This window comes from Dryobates pubescens, chromosome 35 (genome assembly GCF_014839835.1).
Source record: "Dryobates pubescens isolate bDryPub1 chromosome 35, bDryPub1.pri, whole genome shotgun sequence".
In the NCBI taxonomy this organism is placed as follows: Eukaryota; Metazoa; Chordata; class Aves; order Piciformes; family Picidae; genus Dryobates; species Dryobates pubescens.
In genome coordinates, this window is record NC_071646.1 from 276,049 (window position 1) to 301,223 (window position 25,175).

The window sequence follows — 25,175 nt, forward strand, 5'->3', positions numbered from 1 at the left end:
TGAAGCTGCCGGGGGAGGCAGATGGGCTGTGGGGAGGTGGTGGCACCGGCACCAGCCTACCACTGACTCGGGGGTGCCAACAGCAACTGCCATCAGAGGCTCTCAGGAGCAGACTGCTTGGTTACTCTGCATAAAGTGGTGAAGCTGGGATGCTGGAGAGAAGCCTCAGCAGAGCTCAGCCATGCTGCATCCTTGGGATCGGTAGTGGGAAGCAAAGCTCCTGACCTGACAGCAGGGACAGAGGGACAGTCACATGAACCGGGGCGGGGGTTAAAACTTGTGCAAAACCAAGAGCCTCTCCTCAGCCTCTTTCCTTTCTTGGCAATAACTTCTTCCCTGTCCCAACTTAACCTTCTCTGACATTTCTGCTGAAGGCAGAGGCGGCTGCTGAAAGTCTCTGCCATGTGCTGGAGCCCTTGGGTCCAGCCAGCACAGAGTGCTCCGGCCCCAGCTCCCACGGCTCACAAAAGGGCTCCTGTTGACCAGCAATCACAACCAGGCATTCATGGAGCTGAGGAGGAGGACTTCAAAACAAAAGGCAGCTGCCAGGGAAGGAAGGGCTGAAGCAAAGGCAAGAACACTTGGCTCAAAGAGTGAGGAACATCTTGAAGGAGCCTTTTCAGAACCTGCAGAACCGTTCTGGATGGAAAAGCTCTTTAAGATCCTCCACTCCAGTCACTAACTCTGCAGGTCTGGTGCTAAGCCCTGGCCCTCAGCACCACATCTCTGCAGCTGTGAAACCCCTCCAGGGATGGGGATTCAACCACCTCCCTGGGGAGTCAGTTCCAGTGTTTGAGAAGTCTTTCAGTGGAGAATTTTCTCCTCATGTCCAACCTAAACCTCCCCTGGGGCAGCTTGAGGCCATTTCCTCTCATCCTGTCACTTGTTCCTAGGGAGCAGAGCCCAGCCCCCACCCGGCTCCAGCCTCCTCTCAGGAAGCTGCAGAGAGCAATGAGGTCTCCCTCAGCCTCCTCCAGGCTGAACCCCCCCAGCTCCCTCAGCTGCTCCTCCCCAGCCCTGTTCTCCAGACCCTTCCCCTGCTCTGTTGCCCTTCTCTGGACTTGCTCCAGCCCTCGATGTCCTTCTTGGACTGAGGGGCCCAAAGCTGAGCCCAGGACTCCCAGGGAGGACTCAATTAACCCTGCCAGCAGCCTGATGGTTCCAGACATGAGGCACTTCCCTAAGCTCTTAACACTAAGCTGCAGCCACCCTGCCTCGGTCGAATTTCTTCCCCTCTATATCATCAGCAGGATTTGGTTCATGCCCTGGATTAGGAGGCTGAAGCTGTTACTGCAGCTGCTTTTGCTCAAACCTAAAGCAGCCTCTAGAGAAGGCTGCCCAGAGGGTGGCAAGTGAGGAGAATACAAACCCTGCTCCTGTGGCACACAAGGCCAGAGAAGGCAACTGGCCTGGGGGGTGCCAAAATAACCTCCAGCTGCAGTGAAGGGCAAGCAGTGGGGCAGTGCCCATGGCACCCAGCCAGGCTCAGCACCTTCCTGCCTTGGTCTCTGCAAGCTCAGCCATTTGGGGCAGTTTCTCCTCCTAAAGCTGCCTGACCTGGTGCTCTTCTGTACTCCCCCTGCCTGTGTCCCCTCTTAACAGAGGGCAACAAACCACTGCTCTAACTGCTTGCAGAGGTCACTGCTGAGGCTCTGCACAGAAGCTTCCAAACACATCACAGCAGCAGAAATGGAGGCTTGAGGCTGGGGCAGGGGGAATGGGGCTGGCCTGCAGCTGTGATGAAAGGCAGGGAGGGCAGCAGCTCTGGCTCTGCACATTCACCTCACCAGCAGGTTTCTGCCCCTACCAAGCCCTGCCTGCAGTACCCACGTGTCCCCCACACTGACATCCACACAGACACAACCTGGCTCTCCAGAGATGCTTCCCTGAAGCCTCTCTGCAGCATGGCTTGGCTCAAGTCAGAGCTCTGATCTAGGGCACAAGTCACATTGTGAAGGGCAAAGCAAAGACTTCAATGTCCCTGCTCAAAGATGACCTTTAAAGGTCCCTTCCAACCCAGAGCACTGGGTGCTTCCAGCTGGGCTTCCTCTGGCAGCAGCACATGCCAGCTTTTACCAACTATCAGAAGGAACCAAGGCAGTCCTACCTGCAGCTGGGTACAGCTGACAGCACTTGTGGATGGCTCTCCTGAGAAGCAGGACAGACATCAGAGCTCAGGAGTATTCTCCAGGTGCATCTTCCAGCAGGTCTCTCCGAGCACAGCAGGGGCTGGGCAGTCTGCTCCTGGTCAGCTCAGCACCCCTGGCTTCTCCACAAGCCCCACTGTGAGCTCTGAGTGCCCCTGACCTCCTGCACGGAGTTTCCTCACCAAAGGGATGGGAAAACATTTGGCTCAGACCACTCCTGATCCTCTGCCCAAAGCATGAGGCCAACTTTTCCTACTGCTTCAGCATGTGACAGCAAAGTGCTGTGAGATACACAAAGGCACCCAAGCCAGGGATAATGCCACATTCAGCCAGCCACTGAGGACAGGACAGCTCGCAGCAAGAGGCACAAAGCAGCTATCAAAGGCTCCATTAAGCCCAGCCTGCCTGCAGCCCAGCCTTCCAGCTGCCTCCTCAATAGCCTGCAGGAATCTGAATCCTCCTCTTCTGACCAAAGGCTCCTCCAGACCTCAGCAAGCAAGATCTAGAAGCCCAGCCTCTGAGAACCAGGGCCAAGAAGCAATTCAAAGCCATGCTTCAGCCTGCTCCTTGTCTTTGGATTCAGTTGCTGCCTTTGATGCTCCAGGACCCTTCTGATCCAGAGGTGGGAAAATTCCCCAGCACCCCAACTAAGGCTCCAGTCCCTGCTCAGCCTTTAACTTTTTGCCAAGAAGGCCACTTCTGTGTGTATCTCCCTGCTGCAGCAGCCCTGTTTCATCCTCAGCCATGTCTGCTCCCACCTCCTGCAGGCTCCCCTGGCACCTGACCCCCACAGGGGCTGGGAGCATTCCCCCATTCCCAGCACAGGGAGCAGGCTTCCAAGCTGATCTTTAATAGGCTAAAGATGCTTCCTGCAGCCTCTGCATGAACTGGGGCTTAGGCAGCCCCACTACAGCCCCCCCAGGTGCTCAGGGGAACAGACCTGCCTCAGGAACAGGCAGATGCATTGCTCTGATAGCAGCTTTCAGTCAGACACACAACTGCAGCTCACCTTCACTCCCAGTGATCAGGCCCAGACAAGGAGTCAAAGGAAGGAGCAGAGCACCCAGGAATGGCTCACACTGCACTGACCAGCAATGGCTGCACACTGAAAAGGTACCCTGAGAGCTTCTGCTTCAATGGCTGCTGCCCAAGGACTGTTCCTGGCTGAGACTGCAAAGCACCAACCTGAAAAGCATCTTCCCTTTGCTGGGCAGCAAGTGGCCTTGGCAAGTGCTGGTGGGAAAGCAGTGACCTCTTGTGCCCCTCTGGAGGAGCTGGGAGTGTGGCAGGGCACAAGCAATGGAAGTTACCACGCTGCAAGGAGGAGGGGAAGGAAAGCTGCAGGTCTCTCAGGGCAGTCACTGAGGCATCCCATCGAGCCCTCCTCACCCTCTCCTCATCCTCCAAGTGAGGTGGTTTCAGGTTTAGAGCCCATACAAAATCCTTCCAAGTTCCTGCTCAGGGCTTTTGCACAAAGCAAGAGAAGTTTTTCCTCCAAACAAATCTTCTGTTGTTGTTGAAGGAAGGCCAAGAAGCCCAGCAACAGCCAAACAGAAGGGACAAGGTGTTCCCAGCTCCTCTCTGAAGCACACAAGTCCCTCTGGGAGGGGTACCTGAGCTGGCCACAGGCTGGACTGTCCGAGGAGGCTTGCTCTGCACAGCTTTGTTTTCCTCCTCTGTTAGTTAGCATCTCCAATGGGTGAACACACAGCAAGATACTGATTGGAAGAGCAGGCCAGCAGGGCCAATCATCTCCTGATCTAAGCAAGCAACACCACCAGGTCTGCAGTCAGCTGGATGCAGAATGTGGCCCGTGGGAATGCCTGCCCTGGCTCAGCTCACTGCATCAGCACAGCTCCCACCCTCCTGCACTCCCTGGCTGTGCTCAGCACTGGGTCATTTACTAACAGAGAAGGTCCTCACAAGCCCTTTGCTGTCTAAACAGCAGAGCTGCCCTTCCTCAGTGTACATTCAGTACAGGAACACTCAGATCTCTCCTTTAGAGAAGTGAAGATCACCAGGAAACAAAACAATTGCAACCCAGACCCCAGCACCCCACCCAGCATCCACTTTCATTGTTCCAGTTGCTCTCTGCCCTCCAGATCTTCCTTCAAAGCATCTCAAGCCAGCAGCTCTGCTTGTTTGGGTGGTCACTTACCTTTTGTTTTCCTGTCCACTGCAACTGGCTTTTTAGTTTCAGCTGTAAGCAGCAGCTCGTAGGGGTGTTCCTCTTCCTCAGCTCCACTTCCTTTGCTCTTTCCTCGTGCAACAGAGGCCTGGGAAAAACAGCTTCATGTAGAGCTCTGGAGAGCAGAGCTGTTTACCCCAGCAATAAAGCACAGCTTCCCTTCTGCCATGGCTTAAAGCAAGGGGCTGGCAGAAGCAAGAGCTTCACTGTGGAGTGAGATCCAAAGTGTAACACCCTTCCCTTCCACCTCCTTCAGAAACACACCCAACCCCCCTTGACTTTCTGCTGCTCCAGGTTGCTGACAGCTTTCCAGCACTGACCAACTGATGCACTGCACAGGGCTGCAGGCAGCCTGGAGAGGGGAAAAGAGCTGAGGCCACTATTCCTGCTCATCCCAACCCAGACTCTGTTGCTGCTGGAATCTGCATTGTCATTCACTATTTAGTTGCTGGCCCTGTTAGGGCATGGCTGAAGAGAGACCCTCAGAACACAGCCCAGGTCCCTGCCACCTTCCCAGCAGGCTCTGACCCAGCACGTGGAGCCTTGGGACACGAAGCACATTCAGGACTAGGGGCCCCCAGGCAGCACTGTGTGCACTCAGTTTAACCTCAGGATGTGCTGCTGCTCATTGAAATCCCTCAAAGCCTCTGATCAGAGCTTGTTTGGAATCTTGGCAGAGCCTCCTGCAAGCTGCTCTGCAAAGCCACCCTCCATGTGCAGGGAGAGGTTTGCTGCAGCCCCAAACTCGTTGGGCTGCCTCGATGCCAAGGCCGACAAACGTCCCTGAGAGCCCCCCCAGTGCCAGGGGGGCTGAACCGGGACCCTGCCGGCACGGCCACTGCCTGCCAGCACCATCTCCTGGCCAGACCCTGGCAGCTTGATGGAGCCTCGTCCCAGGAGCCAGGTGTGCCTGCAGCCAACCACGGGGGCTCGACCCCGAGCTCGGCAGCAATTGATCCCTCCCTGCTGCCCTGGGAGGCAAGAGCAGGACTCAGCCACACCCCCAGGGGGGTCTGAACGGAACCTCCAGGAACTGCCTCCGGGGGGACCGCAGGCTCAGCACCACCCCCAGTCCCTTCCCCAAAGCCTCTTCAAGCTACCTACCCAGCAGCAAACGAGTCAGGACCTCTGGAAGCCTGGAGAGTCCTGGAGAGAGCCAGGAGTGAGGAGCACAGGCAGGACTGCTGCAGCCCAGCTGGCTTTAAGTGACCTGCCCTCAATGGCAGGAAGCAGCCACGTCCGGCAGGGAAAGTGCTGCTGTGCCTGCCCTGGGCTGCATCTGCAGCTCCTGCTCGGCTGAAGGAGCTCCTGACCAGCAAACTAAGGCAAAGAGCCCTCTGACCAGGTGGGGGCACGAAGCCATCAACCACAGCAGCAGGGGACAGGCCCTGGCCAGACACCCTGGAACCATCCTGCACAGCAGCACAGCCCCTGGAGCCCTGCAGATGATGGTGGCTGAGGTGTCCTCTGTCACCCACTGAGCACAGGGCACCTGAAGGGAGCAGGCAGTCCCCAGCCCTTGCTCTGTAAGCTCTGTGCATGCCCTGCTGGCCTTGGCTCTTCCTGGCCTTCCCCAGCTCCCACCTGCCCAGCTTTGAATCGAGGTCCAGGTGGGCTGCAAACAAAGCTCACTGCTGGAGAGCTGAGCTTGCTCTGCAGGCAGCCAGGAGGGATGAAATCAAATCAAACTGCCCCAATTCCTCTGATTTTTTTAATAGGATCATTAAGAGTGGAAAAGCAACCACTGACCCAGAGCTGGGGGTGCTCAGCCTGGAGAAAAGGAAGCTGAGGAGACACCTTGTTGCTCTCTACAGCTCCCTGAAAGGAGGCTGAAACCAGGTGGGGGTTGGGCTCTTCTGCCCAGTCTCAGGTGATAGAGAAACTGGCCTAAAATTGTGCCAGGGGAGGGTTAGGTTGGAGAGGAGGAAAAATTCCTTTGCTGCAAGAGTGGTCAAGGACTGGCAGAGGCTGCTCAGGGAGGTGGTGGAGTCCCCATCCCTGGAGGTGCTCAAGAAACTGTGGCCATGGCACCTGGGGCCAGGGTTTGGTGGCCATGGGGGTGTGGGGCTGATGTTGGACTGGATGCTCTTGAAGGTCTTTTCCAGCCCAAACGATTCCATGGTTCTGGGAGCTTGAAGGTCATTTCCAGGCAGTGAGACACTGCCTGTGGGCTCCATCAGTTCTGCTGGTTGCAGACCAAGACCTCCCCAGTGAGTCACTTGTCCCAATCCCTCTGGCAGCCAGACATCCTTTACTGGCTCCTGCTTCCCAAGCTGTTGATGGCAGCACAGCACAGCAGGTGTTTGGTAATTAACTGTGGCCAGAGAGCTCTGCAGGGGCAGTCCAAGCACATTTCCCTCCCTTGTGTTCATCATCAGGAACAATTTTTGCTGCCCATTTGTGCCCTGCCCTGCTACCCAGCTCTGCACTGCCCAGAGCTGGCCATGGGACTGCTTCTCAGACATTGCCAAACCCTTTTGAGAGCAGTGGGGACATCAATGTTCCAGCTCAGCTTTACTGTTCCTGCACTGTCTGGAGCTTTACTCATAGCAACACAGAATCCCTTTGGCTGGAGGAGACCTCTAAGATCCTGGAGTCCCGAGTGCCAGGTCACCACCAAGCCTTGTCCCTCTGCACCATGTCTCCACAGCTATTCAACTTCTCCAGGGCAGGGGACTCTGTGAAAGGCCATTTTGCTCCTGTCTCATGTGGATGTGAATCAAATCACAGAACACAACTCAAGTCTGTGCCCTGCAGGAGCTTCAGCAGATGAAGCTGCTCAGAGCAAAGCACCTGGTGAGCAGGAGGCTGCTGCAGCAGCCAGAGGCAGGCCACAGCTCCTGCATCTGGGAAAGCCACACGGGCTGGGGATGCTGTCAAGGTTTGCCTGGCTGTCAGCAGAAGCTGCCAAGACAGATTTGTGGTTTCCCAGCCCCTCACAGCTGGGTCTCCTCCAGAGCCCTCACCTCTGAGCGAGGCAGGTGAATAAGAAGGAGGAATGGGAGGCCCAGGAGCAACAATGCAGAGCAGGAGAGCTCACACATGGCCCTCTGCAGAAGACAGCTTCCAGACATGCTGGGTCAGGCTGCTGGCTGAATCCAAGCCCCTGCTCCCAGCCGTGGGACACAGCCCACGCAGCCCCCCGCAGCTGGAAGCTCAGAGCAAGCAGGGACTACAGGGCCCTCTGGGTCTCAGACTCAAGTGAAGATGCATTTGCTGGGACCACAATGAGAGGGCAAGAGTGATCCAGGAAAGTCTCTTCCTGAGGGAATTCTCAGCCAAGAATAGGAGAGCAGGGCTGGAGGCCAGGGCAGAGGAAGCTCCCATGCAAGTGGCAGCAGTGCCGCAGCCCAGGGAGCCGCCAGCAGGGTGGCTCCTCCCCGAGGGAGGCTCTGCTCCGAGCCACAGTGCTGCAGAACCCCCGGCGGGACCCCGCGTACCTCACAGGCGGCACCGTGGCTGATCTTCTTCTCCACCTGCGGCTCCTCCTCCTCGTCGGGCGGCGGCTTGGCGGGCGGGGGTGGGCGCTCCCTCTGCGGAGGAGAGGATCCCCATCAGCTGCGGGCAGCTGAGGGCCATCTGCAGGCCATCAGCCCTGCAACAGCTCCATCTGACGGCCACAGAACCGGAGCGCGGAGCCCTCCCAGCTCCAGCCCGGGGAGATCCTGCGGCCGGCTCCTGCAGCTCATCCCTCCTCCTCCTCCCTTTGCACCGCAGCTCAGCCTTCTCTTTTCGAGCCTGTGACCGAGCTGAGCTCCTTTCACACCAGGCACCACCACGAGGGACAGCTCAGGGATGGATCTAAGCCACCAGGCACAGGACAGTGCCTCCCTTGCAGTGCGCCCCAAGGGCAGAGATGCCTGGAGGGTCACCCTCCCAGGCTTTGGTCTCATTGCTGCTCTATTTGCAGGGGGGAGAGGATGCACCAGAGAGAGAGGAGCCAGGGTTCCACTACCAGCAGCAGTTCCATTGCTCTCTGCTGCCTTGTGCCCAGAAATGCTCCAAGAGAGCAGGCTTTGAAAACCAACCAGGAACCAAGCCCTGAAGCTGCCTCAGCAAGCTGCAAGGCCAGCATCCCACCTGCCCTACAGCAGCTAAGAGGGCCACAGATGCAACTAACAGGAGGTGGAGAAGCCTTCCCTGGAGACACTTCCAGGGGCTCTGCAGGGCCTTTTCAAGCCTTGAGTACCCTCTACAGATTTCTGCAAGTAATACACAAAAACTCTTCCTGCTGCCAAGCAGTTTCCAACAGGATGTTCTTAAAGGTAGTTTGAGAACCTTCTCTGGGGCAGAGAGCAAGAGAGGAGAAAATGCTCCAGGCAGGTTTCCAAAGCTTTCTTCCAGACAAAGGTCAGCCCAAAGGTCCTGAGGAGCCAGGATGTACAGAGAGCAGGGATGGGCATTCAGCCACCTCCCTGGGCAGCCTGTGCCGGGCTTTGAGAACCTTTAGTGGGCAAGTTGCTTCTCATGCCCGACCTAAACCTGCCCTGGGGCAACTGGAGGCCTTCTCCTCCTCTCCTATCAGCTGTTCCTGGGAAGAGAAGAGCTACATACAGGCCTGACTGCTGCTGCCTTCAGCCCAGCCGCTTCTGCCTCCCTGGGGCAGGACTCCCTGTCCGAGGACCTGCCGCTGGCCAGGCTGTCCAGGGAGTGGCAGGAGGTGGCGTTGTACAAGGCCTCGTAGGGGCTCTCCTCTTCTGGGGGCACGTCGAAGTCGATGATCAGCTCGGTCACTGCTTTCTCCACGTCGCCTGCCAGGGGAGGAGAGAGACAAGGGCATCACTGGGGCACCTGCAGTGGGAAGCCAGAGTGCTGTGGCTGCTGGGCTGTGTGCAAGCCTACCCTGGGCTGCGTGGCACAGGGGGTCAGAGGCTGGAGCCAGAGGTGCTTGAGGAGTCTTCTCTGCAGCTTTGGCACTCTTCTTCCCAAGGGTGTAATCTGCAACGAGGAGGGTGGCAGGGTCAGGCCATGGCAGTCTGGGGTCCTGTCCCAGCTGGCACCTGGCACTTCCTCCCTTGTGGGCAGAAGGCCAACTGCCAGCTTGTGAAGTCTCCAACACAGTAACCCAAGAACATCATCAACACTGCAGCTCAGATCCCAGACCAGAAGCAGGCAGGGGCACAGCACAAGGTTCAGGATGGCTCCTTCAGCTCCTACGGAGGCTTTGACCAGAAGGCTGCACAGTTCCTGCAGGGGCACAAGGCCATGGAGCAGGTGACATCATGGTGTAGGCACACACTGAGCAGAGATGTAGCCACAGGACAGAGACCCAGTGCCAGCTGTGGTCCCCTAAGCACAGCCAGGAACAGGAATGGAGTCAGCCAGCAGCACCTCAATCAGGCAGCTCACAGGAGCAAACCAACAGCAGCTACCTGCAAGAACTTCAGGTCTGAAGCCCATCCTTGGCTTCAGTTTCAGAGATAACCCAGCAGCCTCCCAGGCAAAGCTTAATTAAAGTCTGCAAAGTGCTTTGAACCTGCAGAGCTCTCAAAGGCTGCAGATGAATAATGCACAGCAGTTGCACAGCCTTCTGATCTCCCCACAGCTGAGAGGAAATGGAGACAGCATAATTACAGGGGCTGGCTGGAGCTGATGCCACATTTCACTCCCTAACTTGGACAGGCACAATGGGCCAAGCTCCTTCACAAACCACAAGCAATCAAGGCCTTTTCTGTAAATCTCAGCTGCAAAATCCATGCCCAAGCTCCCCAATGAAGTGAGGAGCAGGATGCAAGCTCCAGGGATGACTGTCTGCCTGCACAGACACATGAAGGAGTTCATCCACACCCACTGCTAGAGCTGTCACTTTGCATTCTGCAGGCAGATTCAGGTCATCCTTCATTTTAATTCACTTCTGGAGCTAAACAAAGCTCAGTCTGGGCCCTTTTAAACTGCAAAGGCTGTGCCCCGCTCCTTCAGCAAAGGAGCCAATACCCCTAAGTGTCCCCCCTGCAAGCCCCCTGCAGGCACTGGGTCTGGAGACACTTCAGCAAGGTTCCCATTGAGGGACCCGACTTGAAGCTGCTTTGCTTTCAGCACCTTGCAGGACTGGAGAGCCAGGTCCTGTCTGATCAGCACCCCAGACACTTCCCTCCTGCCACTGACCTTCGATGAGAGCTGCTATGTGCTGGCTCTTCTGAGAGGGCAGCTCCCTCACGATCTCCAGGGCTGTCAGGCCTCGGTTGTCCTTGATGTTCACATCAATACCTGTGGCAGCAGTGGCAGAGAAGGCAAAACCAAGGACATTTTCCTTGTGTAAATTCATCTCTTTCCTTGTCAGATCTTGCATTTGAGTTCCTCACTGAAGGGAGCTAAGAATGCTCTGGAGAGGCAGAGCTAAAGCCAAACACCAAGAGAGAGCCTCTGCTATAACCCTCTGAGGAGCTTAGAGAGCTGCTTGGAGGAACATGGAACATGCTGCCAACCATACAGGAGTCTCCCTGAGCCCTGGGTGAGGGGGGCACAGGTTACTGCTTCCAAGGGGATCATTCTCTCACCTGCTGCCAGCAATATTTGTACCACATCTGTCTTGCCAAACAAAGCAGCTTCGTGCAAAGCGCTGCCCTTCTCAGTCTGCAAATCAAATGGAGAGACAGCATGAAGCCAGGGGTGGGATGGGATGGAGGCAGGTGGGAGAGGGTTACAGAAGCAGGACAGCATCATACAGTGTGTGGGCACCAAGGCCTGCAGCTGAGAACAGACCCTCAGCCTTCCTACAACTGGTATGGAAGATGGAGATGGTCTCTTCAGAGACATGCAGGCCCAGGAACGAGACCAAGAAAGGACTTGCTGCAGCTTAGCCAGAGCTCATGTCCTGGGCAGGCAAGACAAGGCCATCACAGCCAAGCTGCTGCTGTGGAGACTGCAGATTCCCAAGGGCTTGATAGGAGGAGGCTCCCTCTGCCTCCCTCCCTATCAAGACTCACAGTGCTGGGGGCAGAGGAGCTCAGGCAAAAGGGCTTCTCCCCCTCCCTCTCCACGTGTCTGGGGCTCTGTGCCCAGCCAACAAGCAGGTTTGGGGCATGCACAGCACCAGAATCCCTCTGAGCAGCCTCTCAGAGCACCCAAGAGCTGCACAAAGCCCAGAGGAAGCCAAAGCCGCTGCTGCCGCCTCAGCAGGGGGGGCTGCGCGGGGCGGGGCTGCGCGGGGCGGGGCTGCGCGGGGCGGGGCTGCGCGGGGCGGGGCTGCGCGCCGCACACACCGCAGGTACCTGGTAGTTGCTGTCCATGCCGGCCTCCAGCAGCACCTGGACCACAGCCTTGTGGCCGTTCCTGGCTGCCAGGTGCAGGGGGGTGTGCTTCTTGGTGTTGCAGCTCAGCAGGTTGGGGTGGGCGTTCAGCAGCAGCTTCACCACCTCCAGCCTCCCGTAGAGCGCCGCCAGGTCCAGGGGCGTCTCGAACTTGTTGTTGCGCATGGTGGGGTCGGTCAGCTCCTCCAGCAGCACCTTCACCACCTCGGTGTGGCCGTACTGGGCTGCACAGTGCAGGGCGGTCTCGTTGTCGTTGTTCTGGGGGCACAAGCAGCGGGGTCAGAACGGGCAGCAGGCTCCAGGCCGAGCTCCAACCGCTGAAAGCAAGACCAAAAAACCCAAACCCAAGCAGGTGGGAAGCAGAGAGCCCAGTGTGAAACAGGGCTGGCACCACCTCACTGCCCAGTTACCAGGTACAGGCATCCCCTCACGGCCCCCACCCCCAGGAGCTCCAAACCCACTCAGAATCAGCTGTACCCAGGCATGGAAATCTGCTCCATGGGGCACAGCTGCCTCACAGGGAGAGCCTGCCCTGAGAGCACTGAGGCCACAATCAAGGGACCCTGCTAATGGGTAAGGGACCCACAAACTCTGCTAGCACTTGGGCAAGGCACTCTGATGCCTGCTGGCAGCATCCCCTGCTGCAGGGATGCCTCAGAAAGAAAAGGCTGCAATACAGGGCAGGCAAAGTGCAGCAGGAATTCCACCTGCTGGAGCTTCATCGTCCTCCTCTCTCAGATTTAAACTTCAGCTGTGTCAAACCTTGCTGGTCCTGCCTGCAGCAGCCATCCCACCTCTGCAGCCCCACAGCTAGTGAGCAGGCATGCAGGGCAAGGGTGAGCTCAGGTACATGCAGCCTGTGCATCAGAGAGCAGTGCAGCAGCGTGCCAGGCTCTCAGCTCAGCTGAGGGAAGAGATGGCCAAGCAACAGAACATCTCCACAGTGAGAGCCAGATCCAGGTAATGCATCTGCCAGCCTCACCATCAGCAGTGCAGAGCACTGGAAGGCAAGCAGCCCAGCATGCTGCACTTGCAGGTGCAAAGCAGGGTCATGGCCAGATGTGAAAGAGACTCTTCCCTAGCTAAATTCAGCTCCAGTTCCCAGGTTCACTGCTCTGTGTTCTACAGAGAGAAGTTCTGGTTAAGGACTTCAGACACAAACACTGATCTGACCCAAAAGTCTTCAGTGCCAACAGTCACAGACTGCCCCTTGCTGGAGGGGTCACTGGAATGTGGTGTTTTAAGAACAGCTTCCACTGAAAAGCCCCAAAGAGCACACTGCACAGAATCCCAGAGTCCCACACCAGTGTGGCTGGGAGGGACCTCTGACCTGGCTCTGCTGTCCAGCACTTCAATGCTCCCCACACATTCAGCCCTTCTAAGAATTCCAGCAGTCCCAGATGCAGGCTCCCAGCTGCTTTTGGCTGGTACTTGCAGCACTTTTCAGCCAGGGGAGAAGCAGGAGGGGGGTGAGGGGGCTCTGGAGAGGCTCTCTGCAGCTGGTCTAAACGCAGAGGCTAAGGAGGCAGGAGGCAGCACCAGGGACATGCAAAGGAGATACTGGAGGAGGTGAGCAGGGCATGGCATCACTCACAGCACACAAGTGCAAAGTCACACAGGCTCTGTCTGGGGCAGGGCAGAGGCAGCCATGGTGAGGGAAGGGGCAAACAAGGGGACAGAAGCTACTGGGGAACAGAGAAGTCTGCAGAGAGGAGTGAGAAGGGGAAAGAGAAGCACAGAGATCCCACCCAGCCTACCAGCTGAGGCTGCTGGTCCCAGGGCATTTAAAGGTCAATCACATCCTTAGCTGACACAAAGGGACCCCAGGCATGGGTGAGCCCATGGCACAGCCAGCCCCAGGCACCCACTCTGCCCAGTTTTGCCCTCTGGAGCAGCAGGTCTCTACCCAAGGGGCCCTGGGGGGCAGGCAACGCTCACACCGGTGAGACTCCAGAGCTGTGCCTCTGTCAGGTTTCTGAGAAGCTGCCAGACAAAGACTGGTCAGGAATGGTTTAGGTAGGCCTGATCCTTTCTTAGGGCTGGGAAGAGTTTCCATGACCCTTTGGTGCCATCCAAGCCCTTCCCGAGGCTCCCCTGCAGGGCTCTGGGCAGTGAATACACATCTGGCCAAGGCCTGTCCTGCCCAGCCCTGCTGCCAGGCTCTCCCCAAAGATCCTGCTCATGGCAGGCAGAAAGGAGAGAGGGAAGCAGAGCAGGAAGCAAAGCCCAGGCTTCGCCAGGAGGTGCCACCCGAGGCCCACCCCAGCCTTGGGCACCAAGCAGTGCGATCCTGAAGCCTGGTGCAGCCTCACACAAGTGCTCCACATCAGCTCTGGGCAGCCTGTGCCAGTGCCTCACCACCCTCCTGGGAGGAATTTCTTCCTCATGTCTCATCTAACTTTAATGCTGGAGTGTGAGACTTCACTCTGCTACTGACAAAGCTGCTCCCTGGCACCTGAACTGCTCCCCAGGGATCTTCCCACAGCAGACATTCAGCAGTGCTGTAGGATCCCCACAGGGGTTTTTGTTCACATCACCAGCAGGGCCCAGCTCCCTGTGAGCAGCTCTGTGCCTGCACTGGGGCCTGCAAACCCAGTCTCATTCCCAGCAAGCTCAGGGATGCTGAATTGGTGTTTCCAAAGCACTGCAGATCAGGCAGTGGAAGTTCCACCTGCACTCTGAGGCAGCAATCTGCCCTGCAGATTGGGCCCAAAGTGCAAGTAGCTGTGGGCTGCTGGGTGACAGCAGCAGCACCTCCTGACAAAACAGCACTGGCCTGCAGCCCCACCACAAACAACAATGACAACCACCACCAGGAACCCTCAGTGGCTCCCTCTCAGGGCTCCCTCAGTGGCTCAGCCTCAGCACATCCCAGTGCTGAGGTCCTGACTTTTTGTAGCTCGAGGGCAACTGAGAGCAAGAGAGGAGCAAAAGAGGCAGGAAAACAAGGAGAGGAGAGTGTGGGCTGCAGGGTCAGACAGCACAGAGTGGACATCAGGAAAGAGAGACTGATGCAACCAGCAGGACATGAGGGACTTGGGATGTTCCTGTCTCCCCTGCTCCCACCAGCACCAGAGCCTCAAGTGTCCATTCACACAAACACAGCATTTTGCATCTGGTAGGAGAGGAGGCATCCAAAGTCCCTGCAAACAGCCCCCAGAGAAGCTGCATCCATGTTTAAGCAGGAAAAACCCAAACTCCTCTCTGCATTTCTCAGCACCAGGAGCACAGGAACCAAACCTGCAGCACTTTAACTGCAGGAACATTACCTGTTGGGAGCCATCCAGCTAAGAGAGCCAACTGCCCAGCACCACCAGCCCTACAAGGCTAAGCAACGGAGGAGCCCCAGGAGGTAAGGAAAAGCATCCCTTAACTTGTGTGTCTAGGACTGCTTTGAAGAAAGGAACCCCCAGGAGGTAACTGGTCCTGTTTTACTCTTCCCCCAAGCAGCTGCAGAGTGACCTGGAACCATTGCAGCTGGCTGAGATTGCAGCTGGCAGCCGGGAGCGCAGCTGGCAGCGAGGAGGCAGCGAGAGGCTGAGGGCACAGTACACACCTTGGCATTGATATATGGGTCAAAGGGGCCGTGCTTTTTGAGTTCTTTGATCTCAAGAGCATTCTACAAAAAGGAAGAGGAAACAAGAAAAAAAATGTGGTCATGAGATGGGTGAGAAATGGCAACAAAGCAACGGGTGACCCCCGAGGGCGCAGGGGACGCAGCGCCTTGGGCCAGTCCAAGCCATCAACAGCAGAAGCCACTGCAGCTGCTGGGTGCTCAGCCTGAGCTGCTCTGCACTGCTTGCACAGAACTGCAGACAGCAGCAGCACAGCCTGCTGGCCTGACTCTTCTCTTCTGAAAAGCTCTCCAGCACACAGCCAGCAGTGAATCATCACCTGGAGGTGACAGCTTTTAACCTGCTCTTGAGGTCCGCCCTGGCCCTCAGTCAGCTCTTACCAGATAGGCTGAAAACAGCTAACTGAGCTGCTCAGCTGCAGCTCAACAGCTTGCATGCCTGCAGCAGTGCCTGACCACAGCCCTGCAGTGGTGAACTGTCAGAGACACTCCGACACCTTAAGCTGCTCCTGCTGGATGCACCAGGAGCGCTCTAGCAGCCTGGAGAAGCCTGGTGCAGCATCAGCTGTCTGGTACTGAGGAGCAGGAAACATAAGCAGGGCACTTTGGTACTCACTAAGTATGGCTGGAAGAGACTCCTAAACCCAACTCCAAAGGGAGTTTGCTCCTCAGCTTCTGAAGTGTTCCCAGAGCAGACCAAAATTAAAGAGCAGGAAGTGCCAGTTCCCAGCTGCTGGCTGCAGTGGCTGTGGCTAAACCAGAGCCGAAGTACCTTGGGAATTCACTGCTGCAGGAAGGGACACTTCCAGCCTGGGAGGAGTGAGGCAGGGAAACTGACTTTGGTTTACTCCTGTGCTCCTGGATGTAGACCTGAGTGTTCAGGAGCTGATTCCCAGGGACACTGGATGCTCCTGCCCCAGGGACAGGACCACCAATGGCCACTGTAGCTCTAACCATCTGTCACTGAGGCTCACTCAGCAGCACTGCTCAGCTGGCCTCACCCAGTGAGCCCTCATCCAAAACCCTTTAACAAAAGAAATGTTTGGGTCTGCCAGCAGCAGCATTTCAGAAGTGCCATGGAACTGGAGCTGACTTCCATGGGCAAGTCCCCCAGGAGGCAGCTGCTCCCAAGTGGGCACACCACAGAAGAGCTCTCAGCCCCTCTGCATCCAGCTCCAAGCCAGCAGCTTGGCCAGGGCAAGCAACCCACCAGATTACTTCTTTCTTCCTTGCCTGGTTGAGAAAATGATTCTGTCAGGTTAAGCCAGGGATTAATCTGAGGGCAAGGAGGGTTAAAATGATCTTCCAGCTTACAAATGAGTTACTGGAGCAAGTGCTAGAGACAAGCCAGGAGAGGAGCCAGGAGAGCAGGGCCAAACAAAGCTGCCTTGAGTGGCTCCCAGCGGAGGGAGCCAACAGGACTGGAGCCCCTCTCAGCTGTCCAGGAACTGAGAGGAAAAGCTGTGGGTTAGTCTCAGAAGCTCAGTATGAAAGCAGGAGACCAGTTCCTAGGTGTGGGCTGGTTTTGTATCTCTCTCTCTAAACATCTCCACCTTACTCAGTGCACCCCCAGCTCTGCACTGGGTGTTTGCTTTAGGCAGTGCCCTTCTTGTCCCCTCAGCAAGGACTTCACAGCACTGCTCCCAGCTTGGGAAGGGTCAGGAGCCAGCTGAAGGAGCCTGTCTCCAGCAGGGGAAGTGATTCAACAAGATGCTGGAGGAAAAGCCACAGACCTGCTCGTTCACTTTAGTGTGTGAAGGTCCTTGGTGGATGAGGAGCTTGACTATGTCTGCATCTCCTTTCCAGGCTGCCAGGTGAAGGGGGTAGCAGCCCTTGCAGTCTGCGACGTTGGTCAGGGCATCGTTCCGCAGCAGAACTTCCACCACATCCCTGCAGGAGGGGAAATGTGAGGCCATCAGACCCCCAGGCCTGTGTCACAGCCCAGCCTCTGCAGCAGCTGTGTCACAAGAAGTTAATCTGAACAAGAGCAGAGGTCCTCTTGACATGTGATTTGAAAGTGTTCCTATGAAATGTTGCCCAGGGTGGGAAATAAAGACAGGAGCTGCTCAGGACAGCTCTGTGCTACCTTCACACTGAGGGCTGGACAGGGACTGAAGTCATCCACAAGATGCTCTGGGGAAAAGTGAATTGCAGCAGGACAGTGATCACAGAACCATGGCATGGGTTGGGTTGGAAGGGTCATTAAACATCATCCAGTTCCAACCCCCTGCCACGGGCAGGGACACCTCCCACCTAGCCCAGCTTGCTCAAGGCCTCATCCAGCCTGGCCCTGAACACCTCCAGGCTCAGAGCCTTCACAGTTTCTCTGGGCAGCCTGTTCCAGTGCTTCACCACCCTCATGGGCGAAAGTTCCTTCCCAAAGTCTGGTCTCAATCCAGCTTCTTCCCATCTGAAGCCATCACCTCTCACGCTGTCCCTCCCCAGCTCCCCTGCAGCCCCTCTCAGGCCCTGGAAGGAGTGAAGACTTTCACTCTGTTCAGTCTCTCAGCATCTCAGGTAGCAAAGAGCAGTCCAAGGCCTCCCACACTGCAGACTCAAGCCACTGCAAAACTGGACAGCACAAAAGCAAATTGCAGTGGTGCAGGCACAGAACACACTGGACAGCAGACAGACTGCAGAGGACTGTTACTGGAGAAGCCACTTTGAGATGATTTGTATCTCACCCAAATTGCTCCTGCACAAAAGGGTGGTTGAAAGCCTCTCTTTTAGCAGCTTTCTAGGGGCTGAGGATGCTGTGCAGCAGCCACAGCCTCACTGCACTGCTGCTCCCCAGCCTGCAGGTGCAGAGCAGGCAGCACAGCACTGGTGACAGTCACACAGAAGTTGTGGCTTGTACAGCAGAAAGCAGCATCCCCTGGGAGCAAAGGCATTAGAAGTGACTCACTTATGACCATTCAAAGCAGCATGGTGCAGTGGAGTGTATCCAGTACTGTCCACGCAGTTCACATTTGGCCCTCTCCAGATGCTGCAAGACACAAACGGACAGGGAACACTTAGGCACAGAGCAAACAGACACAGCTGGCAGGGACCAGGCTCAGCAGAGCTCGGGCTCAGCAGAGCTCACACCAAGTGCTCAGCTGGAGGCAGAGCAGTGGCTGGGAGCTGTGGTTAGGAGCAGTGACACAGAGCAGGCGGCGCAGTGCCCAGCACAGGGGTTGGGGGCACCCAGCTGCTGCAGGGGGCACCACCATGCCAGGCTCCCTCACACCACCCCACTCCCAAAGCACAGCTCCCACAGCCTCCTGCTACCAGACACCCTTCAGCCATCGGTGTGCTTGCCAGAAAGCACCTTCAGAGGCACACATCTGCTGGGGGGAGCCAGGAGGCAGCAAACCATCGACCTGCTGCCGACCCCCACCCCCCTGGGGGCTTCGGGAAAGCCTCTGCCCTCCACAGTCACTTCAGATGGGAGTCAGAGACTGTGGCACAAAGCCCCTGGCCACCAGGGTGATTCCAGGCTGACTTCTCACTGCCCAACATCATTCCCACCTGGCAGCTGCTGGCCTCTCTCTGAAGGGGCAGGTGGTCCCCGAGCCCTTGAGAACATTTCTCACTCCCCTCCCCCATTCAAAAGTCAAACACCAAAGCTTTAGGGATTAACCCTGTGGAGAAGTAATCTTCCCTCTGCCCCCTGCAAGGTGTCCTATTTCAAACCCTGGAGAAAGGCCTGTGGAAGAAGCTGGCACTGCTCCAGAGCTTGCTGGTAGAGGGGGCTGGTTCCTGCTGCCACCCCTACCAGTGCCACCAGCCTCTCCCAGCACGGGCACGTGGCCCTCAGGCCAGACTGAAACCCTTGCCCTGTCCTGAAGGCAGCCAGCAGCCACCCTTCCTTCTCTGCTGGCCTGTGCTAATACCGAGGGGAATTAGCCAGGATTTATGCTAAGCCTGGCCAGCCAAGCTTGGCTGATGCACTGCATCCTGCTGCCTTCTTTTCCCTAACTAGGGGCAGAACTTCACAGCACCTCTAAGCCCCAGCTTAAGTGGTTCAGAGTCCACTCAGCTGCTGCTCTTTCTGCATGGGACCTCTCCTGATCGTTTCACTCCCTCCCCAGCATGGAACTGCTGTGGCTCATTGTGTGAGGCAGAGGCAGCCTGGGCAGCACCAGGGATGAGCAGAGGGCTCCCAGCCAGAGCCCCTGCAGCACAGCTTGTGAGAGCTGCAGGGAAGGCACCAAAGCCACAGGAGCCCTGCAGAGAGCAGTGTGACCCAAGCAGCAGGCTGTGCCCAGCACGTTTCACACCCTCCAAGGGCATCTTGCCCAAGCCCCTGCACTCAGCAGGGACACCTCCAGCTACAGCAGGTTGCTCAGACCACATCAAGTTTAGCCTTGAATGTCTCCAGGGGGGGGGCCTCCACCACATCCCTGCTCCAGGGTCTCCCCAGCCTCACTGTGCAGAACTCCCTCCTGATGTCCAACCTCATTGTGCCCTGCTCCAGTTCCAAACCACTGCTCCTTGTCCTGTCCTTGCAGGCCCTTCTGAACAATCCCTCCCCAGCCTTCCTGTAGGTCCCCTTCAGGTATTGAAATGCAGCTCTAAGGTCTCCCCAGGGCCTTCTCCAGGCTGAACAGCCCCAACTCTCCCAGCTGTCCTTGTGGGAGAGCTGCTCCAGCCCTCCAGTTCCATGTGGGATCTAGAAGCAAGCTCTGAAATGGAAAGTCTCTGCCCTCCAGGCCACTGCTGATCCAGGAGAGCACTACAAAAGGCTTTGCAGTGCCCAGACAGACACAAGTCCCACAGAGGACAGGCAGCTGAGGGGAAACTGTATCCAAGAGGGCAAGGAAGCAAGCCACAAAATCCAATTTGCAAAGGCTCAGAGGCTCATCCAGAGGCATTCCCCACACCACAGCATCCCAGCTGCAGAAGCAAGCAGCAGTCTCACACAGGCATGCAAAGCACCCCCAGTGCTCCTCACAGCATTGGCAGGATGCTGGCTTGAACTACACCCAGAGATGGAAGAGACCCCAAAACCCAACCAAAATGAGCCCAGGAGGTGCCCTGCTCCATCCAGCTGCAACAGCTCTGAAGTGTGGAGGGCTCCTGAGTAATTCTCAGGCTCTGGCTCATTCCTGGCAGTGAGCTCATGTGGTGTGGCTGCCCAAATAATTTATAGCTGGATTTAAAGCAGCAATTAATGGTTCAAAGCAGGCCAGAAAGGCTGCTGTGCAGTCTGCAGCAGCTTGAAACGCTGCACCAAGGCATCCCCTGGTGCAGGCTGCTAACCTGGCCTGAGCCAGGGGTTGGTTCTACAGCAGAGTGCTGAGGCCCAGCGCTGAGCTCAGGAAGCTTCGGGGTGCAGAGGTGAAAAGCCAGCAGCACCTCAGACACAGCTGCCAGCTGCTGACCCTCAGAGATGCCCACCAGCCCCCCCCCCGCTGGGAGCCTGGGGGACTGCCTGACAGGAAGCAGGGCACACCAAAGGGGGGGCTGCGATGGGCAGCCCCTCCAGAGCACGACCCCCCTGAGGCACCCGCCAGGACGGGCCAGAGGCCCCCACAGGGCTGGCTGCAGGGGGAGCTGGGGGCCGGCCGGGGGGGGCTCCCGGCGCGGGGGGCTCCCGGCGCAAAGCAGCTGCTGGGGGCTCCGATACCACATCAAAGGCAGAACAGAATCTGCTGTGTCCTTGCTTCCCCCTTGCCCTTTGGCTCCTGCAAATAAAGGAAGCTTTCAGCAGAGAAAGGTCAAACCCCCAGCCGCTCAGAAGTGTTTGTATTTAGCTGGGAAGGCTGCAGGGAAGGGCTTCCATCTCTTCCCTCCTCTTCCTCTCCAGCTCTGCAGTTCTGCTGAGCTGGCAAATCAGAGCCTTCATCCCACTGCTGGTGCAGCAGTGCAAGGCACTGAAGGGACAGACCAAGATGTGACCCTGAGCTTCTCATGGGAGAGCTAAAGACAGGCAAAGCACAGCCTGGAGAGGCCAGGAGGGGGAAGTCACTGGCGTGGGAAGGTCACTGCTGGTCCCTCGGAGCACCTGCGCTGGATGACCTCCCAGAGGGGTCTGGAGAGGCTGTGCAGAGCTGCCGTGCCACAGGTGAGGGCTCTGGAAGCCACCAGGGCTTCCCTCCCAGGGCTGCTTCCAGGCCTCAGCTTTCCCATCTGTGGAATGGAAACCAGCACCCAGAGCAGAGCCAGGAGCTGCCTCACACGGTGGATCTGGAGCTGTTTCTGATTACCCTCAGCAGCAGAGCCTGGGCAGGAGGGGAATGCTGTAGAAACATCTCCAGCAGAGCCCAGAGCAGGGCTGCAGCACTCCCACTGCTCTTGACCTTCTCTTCCCCCCATCCCCTCCCACCACAGCAGGGCCTTGCTTCGGGCTCCCTCTCTGCTCTGCAGAGCTCTCCAGTGCTCACCTGGAGCTCACCTCCCTGGCACAGTCACTGCTCTCTCTCCAGCACTTCCCTGTGCCTCTGGCACTGGGGAGCCCAGAGCTGGGCGCACTGCCCAGGGCAGTCACTGCAGCAGGCAGTGCCCTCACAACACCTCACTGAACACCCAGGAGCTAAGCAAAGCTCTGATGGAGACATCTGCTCTGCCTGAGCCCACTCTGCTGCTGGGTTCTCTGCTCCATGACTCAGCAGTCGCTGAAGCTCCTGAAATAAAGCTTCCTGTTTGGGAGAGCTGCTGCAGGGAGCACTGCTGGAGGTCACCACCAGCCCCACAGCTCCTTTAGACAGGAGCAGATTTGTCCCCCTGCCTCTCCATCGATTTCTGCCTGACCCTTGGAACGTGACTCAGGAGGTGACCTGGGCCAGAGGGCTGGAGCCAAGGCCAAGCCACCCCAGGAACAGCTCTGCGTTCCCAAGTCACAGGATCCCAGGGCTGGGAAGGGACCCCTGGAGACCCTCCCATTGAACCCCCTGCCAGAGCAGGGTCACCTAGAGCAGGATGGTGCCCAGAGAAGTGCTGGAGCCCCCAGCCCTGGAGGTGTTCAAGAAACTGTGGCCACGGCACCTGGGGACATGAAACTATGGAGAGCTTCCCCAACCCAAACCGTTCCCTGGCTCTGTCCTTCCAACAGCCACTCACCAGCACAGCCTGGGCCCACAGCTGCCACCCCGGGCAGGGCTGGGCAGGGCTGGGCACCCCGGGCAGGGCTGGGCAGGGCTGGGCACCCCGGGCAGGGCTCAGCATCCTGGGCAGGGCTCAGCACCCCTGGGCACCCAAGAGAAAACTGCCCACTAGGAAGAGGGCAGCCCTGCACTTAGAGGCAGCCCCTGGCAGTGCCTTGCCCTACCCTGGGTGTGTGGCAGGGGGGCAGGCAGCTGTCACCTGCCTCATGCAGGGCTGGGTCACACCAGGAGCCCCTGGAGCAGCAGCAGCACGGCTGCAGGAGAGGGGAACAAGCAGGCCTGGGCTGAGTGCTTCTGCTGCCCTTTCTTCTGAGGAGCACTGCAGACACTGCCCTGCAGCCTGCTCCCATCAGGAGCATTTCCAGCTGACTGCATGCAGCGCAGCAGAGCTCACAGCAGACAGGACCTGACACCAGGGGCCAGCCCCACACAAAGCTGCTGAGAGCAGTGCAGCCCTCGAGCCAAGTGAGGTCTGCCAGGGCAAGAGGGTGCAGGGGCTTTGGCTTCTGCTGTGTGGTGCCAGGAGCCACACAGCTCCCAGGGCGCTGGAGAAGCTGCAGCCAAGTGGGAGAGGAAGGAGAGGTGGCAAAGCAAACGAGGCTCAGATGCAGAGCATCAGCAGGAGAGACCCAGCAGGCTCCCAGGTCTGCTGAGCCACAATGCCTTAGGACCTTCCCTTTGCCTTCCCTCCGTCCAGCACCTCCAGAGAAATGGAAGCAGCTGCCTGGGCAACCACAAACTCCTCCTCAGGCAGCAGCAGGCAGCTCCCCAAGGCCATGCTCTGCTCTGGGAGCATCTGTGAAACCCAGCCCCTGAAGAGCAGGCTCGAGAGGGATTAGCTGAGGCAGTAAATTGTCTCAAAACTTGAGATAGCTGCTCCAAAGCTGTCAGCAGCTGCCTGAGCTATCTGCAGAGCAGAGATAAGTTAGAGCTGAACAATGTAAGCCACCAGGCAAAGGAGACAGAGGAGAGGCGAAGGGCCCTGCCCTGCTGACTGCTCCTGAAGAGCTGTGGCGCAGCCAAAGGGCAGGCACCAGCCCCTGGGCAGCTGGCACAGCCATCTGCAGGCAGCCCTGGCACTGCTGAACCACAGGAAGAGCAGAGCAGGCAGCAGAGAGCCCTTCCCCATCCATTTCACCCTGCACCTTGGGCTGCCAGCTGAGACTCTGCCCAGGGTGGCCTCACACAGCTCTGCTGCTCCCCAGCAAGGAGCACAACAAACACCACCAGATGCATCCCAAACCTTCTCCTGCTCTGCCCACACCTGAAAGCACAAAGCCCCAGCTCTGGGCTTCCCCTGCTGAGCAGCCAGGAGCTGCTTTTCAGCCCCTCCCAGCCCAGCGTCCTGGGAGCAGGCTGCTCAGCTGCACTCCTGCAGGGATAAACCTCTCCACTTCTTCCAACCATGCCAAGGTCACCGCAGCTCTGCCCTGCAAATGGTCTCACCTCAGCTGTGCAAGGACCTCAGTGTGGGAGAGGGGAGCTTGGAAGCTCTCCAGAGGAGACTCCACAGCTTCTCTGGGCTCCAGCACCCTCACAGGTCTTACCCTTCACTTCCCCACCCATCAGCGGGGGGCAGGGAGGCCCAGAGAGCAGTGCCCTGGGCACTGGGGCTCCCCACACTCTGCACCGAGGGCACCTGCCCCCTCCAGCAGCAAGCAAGGCTCCCTCCCTGCCCTCTGCCTGTGACAAAGCCTCTACCCCTTCATCAGGCTCCCCAAGATCCTTCTCCTGCTGACAGCTGCTCCCAGGTGGTCTAACATTTCAATTGCTGTTTTCTCCCTTCTGCAGGGGCAGCTGCAGAGAGCTTCTCCAGTCTGTTGCTATAGAAACAAATCAATCCTCAACAGTTTTATTTTTACCACTTTCTGTGAAATAGGATTTCTCTCATCTCCATGACTAAGCTGTCCTCCAGAGCCAGCTCCCAGGACAGGGACAGTGCCATCTTGGCACAGCTCTCCATACCTCGTGCCAGGGACAGGAGGCAGTGGCCCTCAGGCACCTCCTTCATCTCCAGAGAACTCTTCACCTTGAAAGGGTTCCTGGAGCCAGAGCCCTGCCAAGCTGCAGCTGCTCCACAGAGCAGAGCAGAGGAGGGCACAGCCTGGAAAGGAGCCAGCATCACCTGGAGCAGCTCAGGACCCACCTCAGCCAGCCCTGCAGCAGCAGCACTGCTCTCCAAGGCAAAGGGGAGATGCTGCTCCTCTGCTGTCACCTGCAGGCTCCTGCCACCTCCCTCTCCCTGGATCTCAGAGCTCTGCAGCCCCAGGAACAAAAGTTTTCTGTTGGATCAGCCAGCTGGAGAGCTTCAGCCTGGCAGAGGCTGGCAGCAGGGCAAGATGGGGCACAGGAGTGCTCAGAAGGCAGCTCACCCCAACAGGAGCTGCTGCACCCCTGGCACCCAGAGCTGCTGAGGGGGCTGAGGGAGCAGATCTGTGCTGCTCTGCTGGCTGCAGGGCAGCAGGGAGGAGACAGCTCCGAGGGGCAGGGTGTGGGCAGCAGCAGCACCAAGGAGAGAGGCAGCCCTGCTGCACCCAGGCACCAGCAGCAGCTTCCTGCTCCAGGGCAAGGGGAAGAGAGGGAAATGTTCTGCTGGCACCTGGACACTCCTGGAAGCTCAGAGCCAAGCTGCTGCTCGCTGCCAAAGCTGCGGCACCCGAGGCTCACCCACAGGACGTGGCCACAGCAGGAGCTGGCAGGGACAGCACTCTGAGCCTGGTCCCCACCATGCATGGGGCAAGCCCAGCCAGGGCAGGACCCCCCTCCCACAGGAGATCCCAGAACACAGCCATGGAACTGCCTGGCTGGGAAAGAGCTCAAGATCACAGAACAGCAGGGGCTGAAGGGGCCTCCAGAGATCATCCATCCCAACCCCTGCCAGAGCAGGGCACCCAGGAACACCCAGGTGGGGCCTGGACATCTGCAGAG

At 57.8% G+C, this 25,175-nt stretch overlaps 1 protein-coding gene across 4 annotated transcripts in view; it reads right to left on the reverse strand.

Annotated features, from left to right (window-relative positions):
• ANKS1A (ankyrin repeat and sterile alpha motif domain containing 1A) overlaps positions 1-25,175 on the reverse strand; it is a 63,370-nt gene that overhangs the window by 33,588 nt on the left and 4,607 nt on the right. For 2 of the 4 annotated variants that reach the window (XM_054176499.1, XM_054176497.1), the window contains exons 2-11: positions 18,065-18,145; positions 16,893-17,049; positions 15,142-15,204; positions 11,547-11,843; positions 10,833-10,908; positions 10,441-10,542; positions 9,178-9,273; positions 8,890-9,086; positions 7,776-7,868; positions 4,306-4,423 (exon numbers count right to left, since the gene is read on the reverse strand). In XM_054176499.1, the coding sequence (XP_054032474.1) occupies positions 4,306-4,423; positions 7,776-7,868; positions 8,890-9,086; positions 9,178-9,273; positions 10,441-10,542; positions 10,833-10,908; positions 11,547-11,843; positions 15,142-15,204; positions 16,893-17,049; positions 18,065-18,145 (1,280 nt within the window). The remainder of the gene's footprint in view (positions 1-4,305; positions 4,424-7,775; positions 7,869-8,889; positions 9,087-9,177; positions 9,274-10,440; positions 10,543-10,832; positions 10,909-11,546; positions 11,844-15,141; positions 15,205-16,892; positions 17,050-18,064; positions 18,146-25,175) is intronic. The other 2 variants (XM_054176501.1, XM_054176500.1) reach the window with 2 other exon arrangements.